The 21,577-nt window shown below is 34.6% G+C and overlaps 1 protein-coding gene across 1 annotated transcript; it reads right to left on the reverse strand.

Annotated features, from left to right (window-relative positions):
* Window positions 1-3,593: 3,593 nt before the first annotated feature.
* Window positions 3,594-15,940, reverse strand: LOC149575498 (transcription initiation factor IIB). Its single transcript, XM_089815238.1, has 7 exons — window positions 15,547-15,940; window positions 8,912-8,936; window positions 7,425-7,554; window positions 7,197-7,327; window positions 6,795-6,883; window positions 4,478-4,554; window positions 3,594-4,380 (listed from the first exon to the last, which is right to left on the reverse strand). Exons 1-7 carry the CDS (start codon window positions 15,897-15,899, stop codon window positions 4,247-4,249), a joined length of 939 nt encoding a protein of 312 aa, XP_089671364.1. The 5' UTR covers window positions 15,900-15,940; the 3' UTR covers window positions 3,594-4,246.
* Window positions 15,941-21,577: the final 5,637 nt, after the last annotated feature.

Genomic DNA, 21,577 nt, shown 5'->3' on the forward strand with positions numbered 1-21,577 from the left:
ACATTTTAAATTATGATAAAGCATTTTCATTTAATATTGCAAAGACAAGGGTTTACTCATAGCTTCCATAAAATTGGTTTAGTGTCAATGCCTCTCATGGGATCCTCTCATCTTGTAAAACTCTTATTATGGAATTTATTATAGATAAAGATCAATTGGATCTATATAATCTATCAAGTTATCATTTTATTTTTATTAAAATCATTACAATTCTTTTGTATTGATCATCTATGGATTTGTATTATATTTTTTATTTCATCTCACATATACTGTTCATGTCATTTATTTTTATTAGAATTGTGTGTCTATATAGAGATTTAAAGTGAATAGTCTACATTTTAAATGAGATAAATAATATTTTGATACAACTTGTACTCTACAATTGTGTTAGACATGAAACCGAGATTCGAATGTCCTTCAGGTTAATGTAGACCCAATTAAGATAGGAGTATGATTTTATGGTTTATAGAGTTTTATAGAAATTATTATATTTCAATTATTATGGTTTGATTTAATTTTTATATAAAAAAATTATAAGCTTAAAGACACATTCATATGTTTAATTCATGATTTGTGATATTTCAAGCTTATGACTTTTTTGTTATATTAATTATTGTTGTATCATAGAAGATTTGAACTCAGTACCATCTAGGTGCCCACAACATATACTTTAAACAAGTGCTTTGTTAAGAAGATTTAAAATGTGATGTTGAGTTGAGATTGATGAAAAAATGGTTGTTATTGAAGTTTATCTCAAACACCTACTACATTTCACAATCCTTTTCTTGATGATTTGTGTCCAAGAAGTCATCCCCACTCTGAGACTAACTCAACCTAACCAAGGCAACCAAGTCTATCAAATTTATAAAGGTAGCTAAGCCCATTAAACTATTACACAATCAAACCCAGAAGAAAGAATTCATTGATATGGATTGTAGAAATCTCATATTGCTGATATGACATAGTTGGAATTTTTGAAGGACGAAATATAGAGAGATGACAAACTAACACAAAAAGCATCTAGAAAAAAAAACATGTGATAGATGATGACATTATAAGAGATCAGTGGGTGTGAAGCCACACTCACAATAAAGCACACACAAGTTCAAAAGGTGACAATCAACACTTAGGTGAAGCACTAAATGCACACAAAGGAACCAGATCTTTACCATAACAATTAAAAGAATGATCTATATTGAAAATATTTTTGTGTAAATTAAAATCAGTTACAAACACTAAATCGATTTGATAAATTTAGCTATATAAGCTAATTGTAATGATAAATGAACATGTGGTTTATTTAAAATGTTGGGATTTAAAAAATATATATCTTGCTATGCAACTTCACCTACCCTAAAATCATGACAAAATACATAATAAAATATGATATTGAATTATGGTCTAAAGGATTGTGATATTTGATGTATAATAACTTCAAAGTGAACGACACAATTGTGTTAGCCATCCTGTCATTCTCGTAACACAATCCTATTTTATTTCACAATCTTGTTCCAAAAGTAGGCCTACAACTACTACATATTATATTTTATGCTAGTCTAATTGTAATTGATAGAGGAGAATCAAAGTGGTGTAAACAAGCAATGTGGAGCTTTCCAAAAGCATTGAAGTTCAAGACTTTATAATTTGAACATGTCGTAAGAAAAAATTAATCAAAAAGCAAAAAAGAAATAATTGGGTTGAAATCAACTCAAATGTGTGGATAGTAGCGAATATGACTTAGTTGTTGTTGAATTTGTTAGTTCAAGTTCGCGTGTACTTGCATCAAAAAGATGTTCTTGAAATGTGTCTTCAAAATAGATGTCGATTGATTGATTGCAGTGAAATCTGGAGTGTCCTTGATACTTGACAAAGGCTTTGGCTAATGTGGCAGCCAAATTAAAGGAGATTGTGTGCTTCTTGATTATTATCCAGAAGTTTGTTATCCTCTCCAAGACCTAGAATGCCTTTAAATCATAAATGCAAACACATGAATTTGATTTTTCCGGTGTCCATATCATGATGTATGGTGAAATCCTCAAAATGTCCACCTTTGAATGTAACTTTTCAATTTTGAGAGTGAGTTAGATATCGCAATTGTGATCACATCTGGAATAAATAAAGTACTCGGAATTCAATAAACAAGATCATACATAAGATTATTTGGCATGTCTCTATGTGGCGGACTAGGTCTTGGATAGGTGAATATGCCAAAATAAACAAATCATGTGCTAGAATAATGCAGTAAAAGCATTGACCCAAAGTAGCATAAAACTGAAGTGAAGAAAGGTTGAGGCACATACTTTCCTATGCTACAATCACATGCATTTTGGTATGCTCATTGAAAAGAAAAATGTTCAACATAGAGTAAAAAACTAGCTATTAAACACTATTCTATATAATAAATCACAAGGAAACAACTCTAATGATCTAGCATGTAAATAATTGCCCCATGCTCATTCTTAAAAGACGGGAAAGTTGGAATGAATAGATTCTAACTCAGTATAGTTTCTGCAATTGGTGACCAAGCGTCTTCACGATATGTCAGTTTTAAACCCCCTGATTGGTCATTCTCTAAGTAACTTTATATCCTTAAGCTAAGACCAAAAAATGTGTTCAACAAATTTTCAGTAAACATTTTTTCAACAAATTTGTTCACCTCCGTTACAATCCTAGTACATGTGCAGATATGTGATCTAACATATAATGGAATGGTATTATGCTCCCTAACAGAACCCTTAAGAGTCCTGTGTCAACCTCCCCGATCAAGAGGAAAAAGTGAATTTTTGTTTTTGACTGTTTTAATTCTCCACATTTTAGAACAAACTTCATGATCCTTCATCAGGAAGTGAAGAGAAAGGCGAGAAGGGAACATGGACCCCAGAATATGAAGGGAAACCTAAGATCAATGCACGATAAGTTTTAAATTTTCTTTTTACAAAATATCAGCAATTGGAAGAAATCTAATAGCATCCTTGCTTTGAAAATGCCGGTAATGTCCAAGTTGACAGTAGATTTGCCACTAAAAACATTGTATCAAATTAACAAACCTAATTTTGGTCACCCTTAATGAAAAGACTAGTTGTTTAAAGGTACTCTGGAACATGATGTAATTATCTAATATGCATTTCCTGTAGCATCTTAGCTTTAAAAAAATATCATATTCAAGTCAACGATAAGCTGGTTTGGCACTTTTTGATATTATAAAGCCCATTTTTTGCCACACCCTTCTCGGCATGCAGTGGAAATGAGAGAAATAATGCATATGTCCAATAAAATTCGAAAACTAAGACTGTTAAATAGCAGTGGGAATATGCAGGGGATCTGAAGCCCTTCATTCCCCCATTTCTTACAAATGCTGATTATTATTGTCCAACAACCTCTTAAATATTTTAATCTTAACTAAAATACTTAATCATGTGATTTCGTATGCAGCTTATATGAGATGATACATTGAGGAGATTGAAAATTATTCAAATGAAGCAAAATAGTATAGAATGCAAACAAAGGTACACCCCTCAGGCACGTGGGGACAAATAATTGAAACATAAATTAATTAAATCAGCCATGTTCATAACGAGCTTTGCTCAAAAAAATCACCAAAAGCAGATGAATATATCATTGCTTCAACTCTATATATCCTTTATAATAGTCTATTGTCATATTGAAAATCCAAGAAAAAATTTGGAAAATGGTAGTTCAATCCCGCTTCAATATGTGTCACTCCACTTGATTAGAGAACAGAAGTCTGTTCTCTACATTATATAGCAGATATGCAAAATATCCAAGAAAAAATAATGTTCAGCAGAAAACTGCTAATCTGCTCTAACTACATATATGAATTTAAAATGAGGCTCCATGACAATAATTGTATGTCAATATTATCAAGGAATGGATGCTAAACATTCCCTGAAAACCATAAGGCAAAATCATTGGACGTTATTTTTATTTTTCACCTGTTTGCACCTTAACAAACTTTGGAAAACCTCATCCGGTAGAAACTATCTTCACTGGTCCGAGTAATCCAGAAAAATTAAGACTACAACTAAAATGCAAAATGCATTTTAGCATGAATTGACCGCCAGCTCTGATACAAGCAACCCACCTTGCCTTGAAAGCTTCAACAATGTCAAAATTTAAATTAAGAACAATTCAAGTGTTTTGCGAAGAGCACCAGTTTCCCCCATGGCTACTATGTAAATGATAGCCAGAAAATGAATCTTAAATATGACATTCTGATTTTAAATCATTAAGGGGCACACAGGTTTTTCAAATCTTCCTCCTTTGCAAACCAATCTGGTATTAGCCTTGATGCATGGGGATATAAGTCCTTATATGAGTTCCTGATTGTACCCTCTGCTACTCCTGTAGCTCGTGATATATCTGAGATGGTTGTGTAGAAATGCATGCATTATCAAAGTTAGACACCAAAAGAAACTGTATTTTGAACAATAAAAAATGCTCAATAATGTAAAAGCACCTTTAAGGGGTTTTTTGTCATCTGACAGTTGCGATATCATGTAGATTGCTGCTGCTGCAATTGAAATGGGGCTCCTCCTGCAAATACATGATTAAAAAGCATTCATTAAACTCGTTAAGGAATAAGCCCCGACTGAAGAAATGCATCAGATCCAATGCGAAATATTATACGATTCTCATGTTAAGCTTATACTAAATTGTTCTGAGAGCTAAACTCATTCTCTTAGCTATACTGAAAGTCAAAGATACCAGCTAACAAGCAATACCAGACAAGATTCTGTTCTCTAGTCACTATGACACTGCAATGAACAAACCAATTGCAGGAAATCAATTCTGCAAGTTGGGGTCATCAGAAAGGCATATTGAAGTTTTGTATTTTTATCAAAGTAACAAGAATCGGAATCGGATCGGAATCGGCAAGGCCGAATCAAATCGTGAATCGGCCATGAATCGGAATCGAATCGGCCATGAATCGGAAAATTTAAAAAACCCTTGAAATTTAGTGAGTAACTTATTTCATAAGCCCTTTATCGCTGATTCAATTCACCGATTCACAAAAAATCGTTTGGCTTGAATCGAATCGCCAAATCGCGTGAATCGCATGAATCGCCGTGATTCTTGGAACTATGATTTTTATGTTTTGAGCATTTGGAACTCTTTCAATAAAATAATTTTAGTTCAACTCTTTTAAAACTAGCATAGATATTTATGCATCTATCTAAATATATAAGGCATTTATATGGAATTTGAGGCATAGGATAGACAGAAGGCTCGAGATTGATCTCTGTCACTAAGATAAATGTATTTAAGAAATTTATGCTAATTCATTTTTATATAATGTGTATATACTATATAATATACAGTATATACAATTGTACATATGAAATTTGTCTAAATGCTTGTCAAGTTTATCTTAGAGAATTTGTGCTAACCAATCACTCCATTACAGCACTTTCTACCTTTGTCATTATGCCTATTGGGATGATTACAATAGACACTTCGCAATATTTGAGAACACTCTCTCAATCTTTATGTCAAACAAAATCCAAATACAAACTTGATGATGAATAGAAGATTCTCAAAGCCAACCTAACAGAAATTTAATTTCCATATCCAATACAAATAGGAGTACATTTTTCCTGGTATACAACATTTTTAAGAATGACATTTTTACTCACATCTTAAGTAGGTTCAGCAAGTTATGTGTTAACTCCTAGACCTAGAAGCCCTCTTATAATTTATCTGTGCTCTTGCGTGAATATTATCATTTCAAAATGGTTTTCTACACACCTTTCCAGAATCTTTATCTTTTATTTTGGGATGTTGGAATTATTTAGCTCAAACATCAACCCACATAATACATGAAAAAAAGGAGCTGCTTGTCCAACAGGAGAGATCTCCACTCAGAATGAAATATAATTTTGTTCTCCTGAAATTATATTTTACTATGCTTCAAAAATTATCTTTGAATGAAGGCTAGAAATAATGCTTTAAAAAAATGCTAAAACCATGTCCTCTTTTGAATTTTTATAGACTGCAGGAATTGGGTAGCCCCCCTATAAACTGCAGTGTGGTAAGAAAACTTTTGAGTGCAAAAAGTAAGCACTCGTCTAAATTTAAAAGCTACATTGATCAAATCTCAGAAACACTAATTTGCACTAGTTGAAATTCAGTTCAAATTCTGTGCCTTCATTTCTGATAATCAAAAGTTCGCTAGCCACTATTCTTTCCATTGGCTTTTTCTTCATTATGGAAGAAAATATTGAAGCATCCTGCAAGCTGGGTTCTTCATAATTTTTCCTCAATGAAAATTTCATGAATAAAACCAAAGCTTTGATGTATGGCGTTTCTCTTCCACCATAATCTCTAATGCAATAATGCAAGTATGTAATGTCAATGAATTGACTAATGCAATAAAATGGCTTGAACAAATCTAGTATGATCAGTTAATTGCCAATTTATGACCTGAAAGTATAACTAATTTTCCATGGCATTAGAAAAAATGCTCTCTAATATTCCAAATTCTCACAGATCAGAAAATACAAAGGCCTTATCCAAGTACAGTTGCTCAATTGTTTGTTTTCTAGAAGAGTCCAAAATATAAGCTTTGTAAGTTTCCAACAGGATAAGATAACCACAAAACACACATTCACAAACAAAATATAAACACAAAACAGTCACTACCCTAGAGATACCCAAGCTTGCTAAGGCTAGCACATAGTCTACATCTTAGTAGGTCTCACAAATTAATGACATCAAATTTCACAAAATGAAGTGTCCAAGCCACCAAGGTCCATTTCATAAAAAATACAGCATACCTTATATCAAGCTCCTCTGACTTTTTAACGGCTTCTGTAGCAGCTTTAACAGTCTGGTGATTCATGCCAAGATGTGAACAAAAACGTCTCTGTGGTACAAGAAAACATGAAAACAAAAAAAATTTAGTTTTCTTGTCACCCATCCAAGAGAGACGACAGGTCTTGAAATACCCAATAAACATAATCAGAAAAATATCCTGACCAGCAATAAGACAAAAGAGCAAATTCTATTTTCAGCATTTGACAAGTCCATCGTACTTACTACTTAACATAAAAAATTATTCGACCCAACTCCAGCATTGTATTTACACAAGAAAAGATTAATAGAAAAGAATATTTTCTTTTGCACTTAACACCATTTATCATCTTGGTGCCAAAATCTAGTGTCCTATCACAACATACCAAAAAATCCCCAGCATGAATTGTTCCCATCTCCATGGATTTCCCCATTTCTTCTTCTAGTTGTTTCACAATGAACTCCTTTGCTCGGCCCACTTCCTTTTTTGAAGCTCCATTTGCAACTGAGCAAATCTCTGCAATTTAAATAAAAACTAAGCAAGCAATTCAAAAGCTCTGACCTGAGCAAGACATGAAATCTAAAAGTTCATTTGCAGAGAATGTCTTTGGTACCTTTCACAGTACGAGGCTTATCCTCCTGCCTGCATGCTATATAGAGGCAAGCAGCTAAGATGGCATCCTGATTTCTTCCCCGAATTGACTTTGAATCTTCAACCTTCTTGTAAATTTCATTTGCTCGATCCTTTTAAGCACAAAACCATCCATAAGAAATGACAATTTTCTTTTTGATTGTATGAAAATGTGTGTTTTCCATAGATACAAATGTGAATATAGGGCTGACTTGGATTACAAATGAGGAAGAAAACAAGTGAAGTTTATTGATAACGAGAAAAATACTGTTGGAAAATACTTCGAAATATAGCTGATGATACAAACCTCATTCCATCCCTAATTGACCTCCAATCTTAACTTTTACTTGTGAATTTTCTCATATTGCAAAGCAACGTTCATAATTCCATAAGCAACTACAATCAGAATCAGCCACCTTTACAATTTTGGCAGTTAGATTCTGGTTTTTGTCAAGGCCTGATGGAAGAGATTTTTTCTTAAGCATGTGTCAATTTAAAATGTGACCCAAAAAAGCAAGCCAGTTGCAGGTATCCAAAGCAATTTGATATTTAATTCAACTCCAAATTACAGTATTTCATCAAATCTTGTCCACTGTAGGGACAGGAAAAGAAGTTTTAGGATTCTGGTGAGCCAGGAATGGCTACTAATTAGAGTGTGCCTGCATGTTTGTGTGATGCAAATAACTTAATATTAACCTTGCCCTCTGGAGGCATCTCAAGAGCTAACCCCATGTTCTTGTCGCTATGTGCCTTTGACAATTTGCCCCATACTGTTTCTCATTCAAATGGCTTGTAGTTTTACCAATTGATAATTGCCAGATAACATATGATTTTGTATCTTTGCTCTGGAAGTAAAATCTAGTGTGTGGCATTCTTTTTTATTTGGATAGCACAAAGTAGAAATAATAAAAGTTATATATCATTGTAGAGGTTACCACACTTCATCTTCTCTACCAATGTCTACCAGGCTTCCTCTTAGAAATATCATTTTAAATACATAAAACATGGACTTGATGAGTTTATCTTTCGTATATCTGTTTGCTTCATTATAATCAATAGTTAATAAAAGTTTAAGATGAATAAGACAATTAGTCAATAATGGGTGGGGCACAGGCACACATTTAGAGCATATAAAGATTAAGTTTGAACTGGGAATCTTGAATGGAACATTACGAATACTAAAATTTGCAACAACACTGAATACAGACAGAAAGCAAAGATGCAGTCAGAAAGAGCAAAGCACAATATAGATATACATAAATACAAAACTATAATACTTAATAAACTCGATGTCAACCTACTATTTTTAACATGATTTTAAACTGAGAAACATTAGCATTTAATAAAGGCTTATTGAAACAGGGGTTTGCAAGATAGCGTAGTATAAATTCCTTAAAACAACATAATTACAAATGCTTGGAATACGTTTCTGCAATGCAAGCTCAAGATGGAAAGATTAAAACTAGATACCTTTATAGTTGCAACAAGCCCCAGCCTGCACAGCACATTCCATATGGCAACATCAGGAAACTTTGAATGTTAAAAGATACAATTAAAAACACATAATCAACTCTAATCGTATCTCTTAGATTTCTATTTAATGGTAGAAATACTAGAAGCATATCAAAATTTTCAAATATAATGCATGTTGAATAAGTACAATTGTTACATACAGGACATGTTTGTAGATAGCATAATTTATATATCGTTAGCTTGTGGTAGTTACATAAAAAGAACTATAGTTGTTAATAGTTGTAGTTACCTTGGAACAGTTGAATTTATATAGAACCTTTGTACTCAAGGGAAGAGACCACATGTTAAGGATTGTTCCCTTATTCTAGCTTTTGTATAAGAGCATCTATGAATAAATGAAACAATTGTGATATCATTCTCTCTAAAACTCTCCTATATATCATTCAGTGTATGTAATCAGTTTCCTTTGCATTTTGCAATAAATAGTTGTTTATCCATCTAGAAATAAACATTTGGCATCCTCACTTTTAAGTAGTAGGGTAGAACAAACAATGACTATATAGATAGGACAAACAATTGAAGAACCAACGGAATCTAATCATATCTGTGAAAAAATACATAGAAAAGGGGGATGAAAGAAAAATCTCGAGAAATAAATGTATAATAATCTAAGAGAGAGAAAAGAGATATATATTACTTGGCCATCTTCCCAAAACTCTTCGCATAATTTTCTACTGTACTCATTGTCTATGTGCTAAACGAGACTATGAAGCACATTGACAACAAGTAAGACAGCATTAAAACTTAAAAGGATAAAAGCCAATGGGAAGAAGAAAAGAAAAACATAAACAATATCAAACTTTCCATAATAAATTCCCATATGCCCATCTAAAAGACGGAAGAGATCACAAAACAGTCAAGGAACAAAACAAAAGCTTAAAGAATCCTAAAAAAACAAAAAGAGAGGGGACAACTAAGAAAGAAAACAAAAAAACCTAAAGGATGCAAATCCAAAGTTGTAGTGCAACCTGAGAAAGAAGTAGAGTTTGACATGTAAGTCAATAGTTGAGAAATAAGTATCATCATTAAAAAGAAGCATACAAAGCCAGTGTGGGAGGAGATAGCTTTACACCTACCAATTTCATGCAAAAGTCAGTTCATTTGTCAGAAAAAAGTTGAAAAGTCAAGACAGCTCCTTTTGGACTAGAGAAGTTGGAAGATAGAATATAAGATTCTTTAACAAATGAAAAAGAAAAATATGAATAATCTTTGAGGCATTGAAGAAATATTAACAAAAGGAAAAGAAAACAAGCCAAAAATTCAAGGGCTGCTATATACGTTAATTTAGTCCATGATCAAAGCAAATGCCTTTGATATTGAAGAAGACTAATCTACAGAAGTTTGTCAGACGACAATTTCAATGTGATTATTTGATATGGCCTCAGTCCACCTAGTTGATGACGGTATAGATGTTTGAAGGATATTATCTTAGATCAAAATATGTTTGCCTGAAATGCAAGATTTTATCAATCTCCAAATATAGGAGTGGATATCATCCTTCAAATATATAATTTTGCACGGATTGATCTGGATATATATATATATATATAGCATTTATATGCTGACCTGAGTGTGATAAAGAAAGCCTGTTCATTTGCTATTTTAAAATGCATCAAATATATTTTAAATATGATTGGTTTGCAAGATGGATCAAATTGAATTATCGATACAAGAGGAAGGGATTTATATTTGTGAGTTGACTCTATAATACTGTCTCTGATTAGCGATTATCTTGTGTAAGATATGATCTAAATCTGATCCAACCAATGGTTGAAACTTTACATTATGGTTGATCTAAAGTCTTGTTTTGCTATCTCTGATGTGAAATCTTAAGCCAGCTTAACTATTGCCATCATCTCTGATAGAATCTAGTTGCACCTGCGGGAGTGTGAAGCATCAAAACATTCAAATCAAAACTCTCTGGTTAACAAGTGTGAAGTGCTAGAGCTGCATCAAAAGAAAAACACAGTGAATTCAACATTACATGCCAGCATAGAAAAACAAAAATCATCTAAATTCACAAGTAATGAATCAAAGGATCCCATCAGACCTTGCAAGACCCATGCAACAATCTAGAAAACAGTGACCAAGATGAGAGTACATACTAGATAAATTTGTTCTGATCAATTTAAGATGCATAGCAATTCATTGTTATATATTGAAATTGAACCTGCTTCCAAAAGAGCGTGAAAGATTAAAGAAAGCCTTTGAAGAAGAGTGTTGCTGCAAAACGATAACAAAATTATAGCAGCAAATGATAAACATGCTAATGTCAGAGCTTATAATCATATGCTCGAAGAATTATAAATAAAATTAGAAAAGGAACCCACTGAAACTTTGAAAAAAAGATATTTCTTTTCTTGGTCAAGATAAAAAATGATAAAAGTCCTAACTTCATCCTATGCAGAAGCCTATAAGAACCCAATGAATGTCAAAAGGAAAGATAAGATGTCCTCCCAAGCTAAAAAGGAAACAAGAGGAAGATGGTAGTTTGGATGGGAAGGGCAATAATAAAGCTGGGATCGTATTAGTCTTGATAAGGGGTATGCTTTGAATGAATAAAAGAATTCAAGGTTGAGAGAAAAACTTTATAAAAACAAAAAACTCAATACTCAAACTTCCCATTAAGAAGGCAATTCATTAGTGCCTTGTAGGATCCACATCCTATTTCAGTGCCTCCAGTATTTTATTTAAAATTGCCAGGGAGTTGCCAAAAGATGACGACTATTATAGGATATGTGAAAATTACCAAACACAACTTGATGCAGAGTCTATACAGTAATAAGAGCTTTTAGCTTGCACTTGTGGTCTACATTTCAGGAAACAAAAACTACTTTTTTCCTGTCAGCCAACACACCATCTAAACAAAACTGCAAAATTTGTAAGTTCATTCCATACAATCTACTCTGGTCGGCACTTCCCTAAACTTCGGGTCAAACTTACTATGTTAACTTGAGTTTCCAGAACAGGAATGACGGGCCAAGAGGACACTTTTTCAGGATGGCGATTTTTTGGCCAGTTTTGGGGACTGGCTAGGGGGGCTGGGGGCATCAAAGGGGATGTCTATATTAAATACAGGGAAAATCTAAAATATATATGGAAGTTTTAAATATTTATATGAAAACATGGATAAAAGATCCATATAGACATTATATTCATATGAAAATCCATATATACATTATATTCATATGAAAATCTATATATACATTATATTCATATGTAAACAAGGATAAAGCATGTACATATACATGCATTATAGAACGTTAACATATAAGATTTGTGTTCAATTGATGCCCTTGTTTGACCACCAACATTTAAGGTATTGATTAGTGTATAACAGCCATTCCCATTGATGTTCATTTCAAGCCCAGGTCCAGCCATTTGAGTTTGTAAATAGTTTGAAAGCGCAGCCAAATACAGGTCATACCTCTTGTAGACCTGATGTGATCTGCTGGGTATGATTTCCTGCATTTCTTGGCATATTTGTTGCTGTTAGAAAGTGCTGATGGTATATACTATATATTGTTGCTGGGAATTGTTGGAAGGTGTTCTCTGATGTTTTGGAAAAGTGTTTGATGAATTTTGTAGCTGTTTTGACCTGCAAACAGTAATATATCAGACCTGAATTTGAGTCTGAGCTTTACAAAGTGGTTTCTAGACTTGACATTGATCATTCCAGCACTTGTTCGTTGTTTCATTATAATTAGCGGATATTTTGATGGTATTCTATTACTATTATGACCAACAACCACTTCTTTATGCACTACCACGTTCTAGATGCTTGTAAAATTGATTACCAAGTTGTGTTGTTCATAGATATGAATGCATTTGGCTATGACTCAGATCTATAAGTGAAAAGTACAAAGTTGCAAACCTGCAACCACTAGTTAGAACCAACCTATGTAGTTTAACGTGTATGAAATTTATCAAACATGTATGCAATATTGCTCAGGTGTGGGGGGGCAACAAGAGAAATTTTTTTAAATGCCTTTTTTAGAGCATTTGTGTCTTTTCTTTTCTTTTTTTAAATGTGCTGGGGAAAGGGGGACAGTTGGCCATCCCCAGAACAGTTAGGGGATGTCACAGATATCCCCAACCGTTCTGTGGATGGGAGGCATCCCCTCTAAGAATTCCCAGTCCCCAAGTTTCAAGGACATTTCCTACAAATTTTCAGATTTTGGGGGTGGCTAGGGGATGTTCCCCCATATGGATGCGTCAAAAAGGGTTGGGGACGCATTCCCGAATTTCTTTGCAGAATTATTGTTCAAACAATGCTAAAGCAATAGTGGACACTCTTAACAGAGCGTGAGGCCTGGCTTGGCTGGCAAGAGCTTCCTGTGGTAGGCATGAGGTCCAATCCCCCCAAGCCACATGGTATCAGAGGGCATGTCATGTTAGTGTCACGGGTCACAGTAAAGAGTTTACCAGGTGCACTGCAGCTTATAGAAGTCGCTGCCTTAATCCTGCAGCCTAAAAATTATTATTATGGATAGTCTTACTTTGGAACTAATTCAAATGGCACATAAATATTCTGCATAAATAACTCTATGCAAGGGATTCAAATTGTGATTTCCTGCAAGACAATGAGTCCATTCCCATACATTATAAAATAGTCCCTTGAAACTCTACAGAAATTGTAGCAAATCCACTATATCCACCGTATATGCTATATAAAGGATTTACAAGGACCAAAGCAAAGGAACAAAGGACATATTTTTCAGTAATGAATGTCAAATCACTTCATATGGCAGCTTAATTAAAAATACAGCCAGTAAAGCTCTTCTTCTGTAGGGCATCATTGTAATTATGTACATGTTCCTAGGTTTACATTTCCATCATAAACATGACTCAATGTTTGAATAAGGCATCAGTTTGCAGAAGTTCAATCATGGTATACTTGACACATGACCTTAAAGACCTGTGAATCAGGGCCAGTCCAAAATCGACCACAGTAGGCACAGTAAAAGGGCAAAACAATCTAAGGTATTGCAGGACAAATAATCAGATTGTGGTCTCATGAATGCTGGACAAACGAATTGAAAGGCCCCTATGGTCTTGCCAATATTTGACATTATTATAATAAAATCTCACAGGCAAAAGCCACATAAACACTAATTAAATGAAAAGATCATCTAATAAATACTTAAAATGGGAAGAAAAATGAAATTTAATGAAGAGACCGCAGAGAGTTCACTTCCAAGATAGAAAGGAGAATTACAGTTAAAACACCGATATGGAATCATGGCATTACAAGATCCAATGGAAAAACAAAAATTCACTGAATTCTGCTACAGATTGTTCACCAGTAAATGACTGAAACTGGAAGCATATTTTTGTTTCAATGTCTTGTATTCCACAAAGTTTCTCCATGAAATTTTTTGTACCAAGTTTATCATATGCAAAAGCGGTTGACAAATAAATTCAAGTTAACCTTTTGTGTCAATTTTCTAGCTAAGGATATAATTTTAAATAGAATCAGTCTTTCAAAGCAATTGATGGAAGCAGACTCTACACTGCAATGAAATCAGTCTAGGTTTATCCATCAGTTGGATTAACGGAATTAATCAAGGCCTTTTGCCTACAATTCAATTGAAACCATAATTATAATGTATTTACAGTATTGTCAGTTGTTAGAACATATAAGTACTTTCCTGTCAGTGTTAGGGTAAAGATATTTAGGCAAATTATGAAAGTGCAAATAGCAATGATAAGTGTGACTACAATCGCCAAACCCCTTTCCGTGGAACTTCAAATTTCCTTTTCCCAGAGATACAGCATTGATTCAAAAATAACATTACGAATCGATGGCAATCACTAACCGCCTCCGTAAATACAGCAACAATCTACAACAATCAGAGAAACAGCTATGCTCCCAGAATGTGGGAGCAAATTTAACTGCTCCCTCTGGAGCAGATTGTCGGCTGATTAGTTTCCTCCATCAATTAAAATCCAGTATTAACATAATAAAAAAACACCCGAAAACTATTATTTAAACTAAGAAAGCAACAATTCCAGTGAAGAGCAGTTTTAGATGTCATTTGCTAGATACCCATCTGTTGTTTGTACGAGTATCAATGTAGTGTCTGGGGGAAGGGACAATCTTGTCGAGACGGACAAAGAAAGCATAAAGAGATGCCAAAGGCCAATTCTAGGAAGCGATCTGCTGAGTTTCCATCTGACGTTTTAACTTTTAACATGCTTGTGCCTAGAGGTTAGATAACAAACTAATTCGCAGACCATCTGACAGACGAGATTCGTGAAGCCATAATCCCAGCGTCATGAAGAAAATGTAACTCTCTCAACTACTTCAAAAAAACCTAATATAGCGATCAATCGCCTCACAGGGAAACGAATTCAACCGTAGTACTCTTTTCATTGATTGAAAACAGGAAGAAAGGTAATCTTTTTGATTGAGAACAGGAAAAAAAGTATGTTTTCCATTGATTGAGAACAGAAAGAAAAATTAAAAAGAAGTTAAAAGTTTAGATTTGTAGAGATAGGTAGTCCAGCAAGAACCAAAAAAGTTGAAATCTAGGGTTTGAACAACAAAATGTCCAGAAAACAAAACTCACCGATCTGACATTGTGGCGATGGTTTTGAATGCCATGATGAGCGAGCGGTCGGGATTGGAGCCGCGGTTCTGCCAGCGTCCAAGCGAAGAGGTAAGAAAATCTCCAGACTGGCCATTAGGCTTGGAAATCACAGTGGAGAGGCCGCCATCGGTGAGCAAAGGATTCGACGGCCCTCCCACACGCACTGGATCGTTATCTCCCGCTTCATTAGCGAACGTCCTCCACTCCGAGGTCTCGTCAATGGAGTGAGCCTCCAGCACAAGCCCACACTCCAGGCAAACCGTGTCTCCGGCCGAATGATCGAACACCACTTCGGTCTGTTTTTTGCAGTCTGGGCAATTTACCTCTATCATTTTCTCCGATCTGATCTTCTTCTTCTCTGGTTTCTTGAATTGAATTGATATCTGTGTAGCCGCCGCTATTTATATCAGGGGTTTTCCCTTGCTGGGCTATTTTGAGCGTGGATTAAGGCTTCCCGGGTTTCGATCCGGGGTGGCGTGAAAGGTCAATGTGGATAGGCAGGGCTTTGGAATTTTGTTTAACAGATTTTGACCAGAATGACCCATGCATCATATCTGCTACTTCAATCCATGTGACCTTGGTTTCCCTATACTTTTATTCTACCCTTTCATTATTATTATTATTATTATTATTACGGGTTGTACTATTCTTCCCTTTAATTTTGTCATAATCTATGTATGTATTATTATTATTTTTATTATTTTATTGAATATATTGTCTATATAAGATTAATATTAGTGAGATCCATTAAAAAAATATTAGTATTAGTGAGATATTTCATTGGAAGGAGAAACTATTTTTCAAAAAATTTAAGATTAATATTATTGACTTGACGGATTGAGTATTAATAATAAGAGGAATGAGGTTTAAGAGGGAGAGGGAGAGGGCGAGGTAGTAGTTTAATCTTTTTTTAATTAAATGTATTGTCTTAAGATTAATGATTAATATTGATGATGATAAATTTTGTTACGAGGATTGAAAGTTGATCATAAGAATGAGGTTTATGATGGGAGGAGGTATTTTAATTAAATGCATTGTCTTTAAGATTAAAATTGTTAACCAGATGTTTTGTCAGAATGATTGAATGGTAATAGAGGGATGAGGTTTTGATAGGAGGTAATAATTGATTTCATTAGAAGGACTAGTGTTGACCTTAGGGAATGATTAGGTGTTAATGTCAAGGATGGGGTTTATAAAAAAGTAAGTAGTGTAGACACCTAAAAACCTTTAGAAAATAAAGTATTTTTATTTTCTAAAAAAGTTCTGATGACATCATCATTTATTAATTAATTAATTATTTAATTTATTTATTTATTTTTATGCCATTAAATCCCTTTATCTTAATTTAAAATATTTAATTAAGGAATCCCCCCCAAAAATGTTTAAATCTTATTTAAACATTATTTCCTTATTTATTAATTATTTAATTAATAAATTGACCAAAAAACCCAAAATAAATATTAAAAAAAAATTTTGCCCAAAACTTAGCCAATTTCTTTAAGACCACTAACCTCTTCCAAAATCTTCTAATCCTTCTTTAATTTTGATTAAAGGCTAATCCCATCATTTCCTACCCCTAATCCCAACTCAAAATATTTAATTAAGATTAAATATTAATCCTCATGTTTATTAAAAAAGTTTCAATAAATATCTCCTCAACCCAAACCCTTGAAATAAATAAAACTTTATTTATTTCCTAAAAATTTAATTTATCCTCATCCTAGGAAATTCTAGACTATTCTAGAAAGTCTTTATCCTCATCCAAAGTCTAGACTCTTCTAGAAGATGTCTTTAAACCTAATCCTAATCCCCTCCTAACCTTGTCACATTCCCTAAACATGAGTTAAAACTTACTAACCCAAGCCAAAGTTAACAAATATCTCCTCCTTCACCCACCCTCATTAAATGCCATCCACTTGCCTATCCCTAAGCTAATCCTAAACCATCATAATCCATCCTCTAATCATTTGCACAAGCCTAAGCAAGCTTAAAACCCTCCTAATCAAGCCCAAGTCGAAATTGCTCTCATCTCCCTCAAAATATCTCAACCATAAAACTTTATGAAGCCCACTAGGCCATAAATGACTCTTCCAAGCCCTTTTATTGCTCTTACAAGTCATTATGAGGGTATTTATGAAAATTTTATCCCTTGAGCCTCCTTTGTTGACTCATCCTTCCCCTTTCCTCCATCCTCTCACCCTGTGACATGTGTCACTCCCTGATTGGTTGTAAGGAAGCACAATCCATGTGCTCTCCTCTCATGCAATTTGAGCCCTCCATGAGCTTTTTCCCATCCTTGCATCTTAGCCCTCAATCCCTCAAGCCTCTTGTCTATAAATTGAATCCTTCCCCTTTGCAAAATAACACAATCCATGAAGTAAAGTCATAATGTCATTTTAAGAAGCCATTTTACATCAAAACCATACACTCACACCCAAATTCCAACTCCATTTGAAGCCCTTTTTGAAGCATAAGCTTTAGCATACATCCTATCTATTTAGACAAAGCTACTCAACAAGAGAGCTTCTCATTGAGAGAGCCCATTAATGGCTCATATTCTCAATTGAGAGTTCATCTTAGTCTATCTTGAAGTTTATGAATTGTGTTTAGTTTGTAGAAGCTTTATTTAAATTTGGTTTTTATTAGCATACTAACATTGCTCATATACATTTTGGCACGCCTGGTGGGACCCTGCATGGGTCATCTTCATTAGCTTTTTTAGTCAAGTTTTGTATGTCATTTGCTGATTTTGGCTAATTTTTCTTGTTTTTGTGATTGGTAGGATTGTATAAATTGGTTTTGTAGGTCCACATGAGTATAAAGAAGACAAAGGAACTCATAGTATATCTCATAGTGTTTGCAGATTTTTCAAGCTTATAGGTGGACAAAGAACTTGGAATTCTTCTTCCTCTTCTTGTCTATATTCTTCTTATTCCATCTACTTCTTCTTCTTCTTCTTGTGGAAGATCTTGGCCATTTTTTTTTAAGGAAGCAAAATCATACACACTTCTTTTTAGTGCTTAAAATGAACCCCCAAATCATACTTAAATCCATTAAAAAAAAAAAAATTTGCAAAAAAAAAAAAATCTTTTAACAAGTGAAACTAAACCAATCCAATCATTTGCATCCTTGCAACATCAAGGTTTTAGATGCATTCATGCAAAGTTAGGAACACTTCATTTTTGGGAATTTAAAAAGAACTTCAAGTTTCCATTTCAAAAGGTTTAAAATCAACACTAAGTGCACACTAAAATCTAAATCAAATTCAAAGCATCAATTAAGGATAAAATGAACCTCATTTGCAAATATTTTAAAGTTCTTTTAAAAATCTCATGAAAACTAAGAGTCCTAAATGGTTGCCAAAAATCGTCCTAAAGGCTTTGTTATTTGTTCCAAACAAATGTCTTGTTGCAAAATCTTGAATGTTTCTTAGGTTTTTCATGCATCAAAACAATCTAGGAATATCATTTTTGGGCTTAAAATATGCAAACTAGAACACAAAATCTTGAATGAAAACCAAAGTCCAAAGAGTCATTTTCACTTTTGAGTCCAAAACAATCTTGAATGATCTAAAGTTAAAACAAAGCACTTCAAAGTTCTTAAAACAACACACAAAATCTCAATCTTGAATGCTCAAAGGAAAAAACTTGAATGTTTAATCACTTCTCTTTGAATGCATGTTGCTAAAATCACTCTTGAATGCCATGGATTAAAATCAAGTTTATTTTTTTTATGAATGCATGATTAAAACAATAAATCCAATCTTGAATGACATAGATCAAATAATCATCTTTTGGGGCATAAAAAGAATCCACATTTTTGAAATCTTCTAAGATATAAAAACTAATAAAGACGCTTTTAGTAAGTTTGTAGTTGGACTCACCCTCTTTAATCACCCATCAATTTAACCATTGGTTGCAATCTCAGCGCCATCTATGGGGATGGGTCTACCTAAGAGGGTGTTAAGTACTCCACAAAGATCAAACTCCACTCACTTGGGTCTTTAGTGGTTTTTCTAAGTTAGAAAATTTTTTGAATGCGCATTAATCTTGCTCACACTTCATTTGGGCATAAAAATTGGACAAATCTTGACGTGGAGGGCCTCTGGGCGCGCACTTGGCAATCAAGTTTCACAAACTTTTGTTTTGGGCTTAAAACAAAATCACACCAACTCTTGAATGCCTTAAAGAAAATTAATCGATACTTGACGTGGAGGGCCTCCGGGTGCGCGGGTTTACTTTTTTATTGACCCTAACTCTTCTTCTTGTATTCATTCTTCGCTCAATTTTACTTTTGTTAAACACTTCAAGTTGGAATTGAACATTGTCTCTTAAACATGAGTGCTTGCAACATCTAGATCAACACACATAAGAGTCAGTTGGTAAAAGAACAAGTGTGTTTTTTAGCCCAAGGTCATCCAAGTCTTCTCTCCCCTTGTCGTCTTTCGAGGCCATCTTGGGTGCATAAGATTAGGATCCAAAACCTTGTTTCTCTTTTTAGGAGGCCTGCTTGGGGATTTCATCACCCCTTGGGACGACCTCAACTCCAGCGTTTCGACGGAGTATAAAAATCGGGAGGTGAATCCAAAGATACCTCTCTTGGAATCAAGATTTTGTCACTCGGGCTAAGCCTCAAAGAACTTTATACCCTTGAGAAGTGAAAGAGGAGAAGTGGGTTACCGCTCCTCTCGGTTGTGTGACATTTTTTTGGTTTCATCTACGGATTTGGGCCTCACGTACCTTGTGTATATCGAGGACTCCCTAGCTAAACCAAATTTTATCCTTGTAGAAAGCTTCTTAGGATGTTGGTGTGTTTGACGTGCTTGCTCCAAAATTTTGTCTACTTGTTTATTCATAGCTTTTGAATGAATGTTTGCCAACTTTGGTCAAAATCCCAAAAAAGCATAAATCTCCCATCTCAAGGCATACTTAGCGTAGTCACTGCCTCATCAGAAAATCATCCAAGCTCCCCCACTGTAATTGAATCTATCGAGTTCCTTGCTTTAGAACAATCCCAAATCCAAAGTCTCTCCAAATCATCCCCTAGCTAGCTAGCAACCAAATCCAAAATCATACCCAAGCCTTTAGAGAGTTGTCATTCTGCTAGAATTTGCTATCCAATCAATCCGACCAATCCACCAGCCTCACCAAGGTTATCCCTTTGACAGAGCTTTGTCTAGGGTAATCTAGCTTTGTCACTTGTTATCCCTCATCACCTTGAGCTAAAGGTTGGGATCCACAAGTGGTCAATCTCGTGTCATGCCCATAGGATCATTAGTCTATCCTTAAGTTGACACAATCTCCACCAATCCAGCGCATAGGAAAGCAAAACTCTCACTTTTTGACAACATGCCCTTGAAGTCTTCCATCCACAGGAAAGCCAAAAATCTCCAGCCAATCCTCCTTAGGTTTGTCATGCAGCTTTGACTTTCCCTAGGAAATCTTTGCAAACCCAATCCAAAATCTGAGCTTAATCCAAATCCAACCATGAGCTTTCGTGTTCATCCATATGCAAGACCCCATCCCCTTCCAACTCATCATCAAAACATGAAATCCCAAACCTATCATGATGTGTTTGGTCGTATTGTCCTTGCTCCCGCCACCTCCTATTCCAATGATGATGAAAATCTTGTTGACTATGATGGGTATATTGAAAGCCTTAGAAACATTCCCCCAAGCATCCCCCAAAATCCAAGAGTTATTCCAAACTATCTAGTCATGCCATCTGATATCCCAGCTTCTCCTCCATCACCCAATCAACCAAGCTTCCAATCTTCCACCCCCATCACACTAGCTATTCCTATCAATCCACCTCCACCTCCGACACACGAGTCTCCAAGGAATCTCCTAGAGGAAATACAAGAAAAGTTGCCTCCAGGAGTCGATAAGCCATGTCATCTAATCCAACCATGTGAAGTAGTGAGTAATGAAGCTTCCCCATCTATAATATCACCTCCATCTCCCATAGCTATCATCCCCATACCATCCATCAAATTGCTTAAAATCCTTCT

This window comes from Cupressus sempervirens, chromosome 2, assembly GCF_028749045.1.
Source record: "Cupressus sempervirens isolate cs-2001-9-10 chromosome 2, ASM2874904v1, whole genome shotgun sequence".
Taxonomy (NCBI): Eukaryota; Viridiplantae; Streptophyta; class Pinopsida; order Cupressales; family Cupressaceae; genus Cupressus; species Cupressus sempervirens.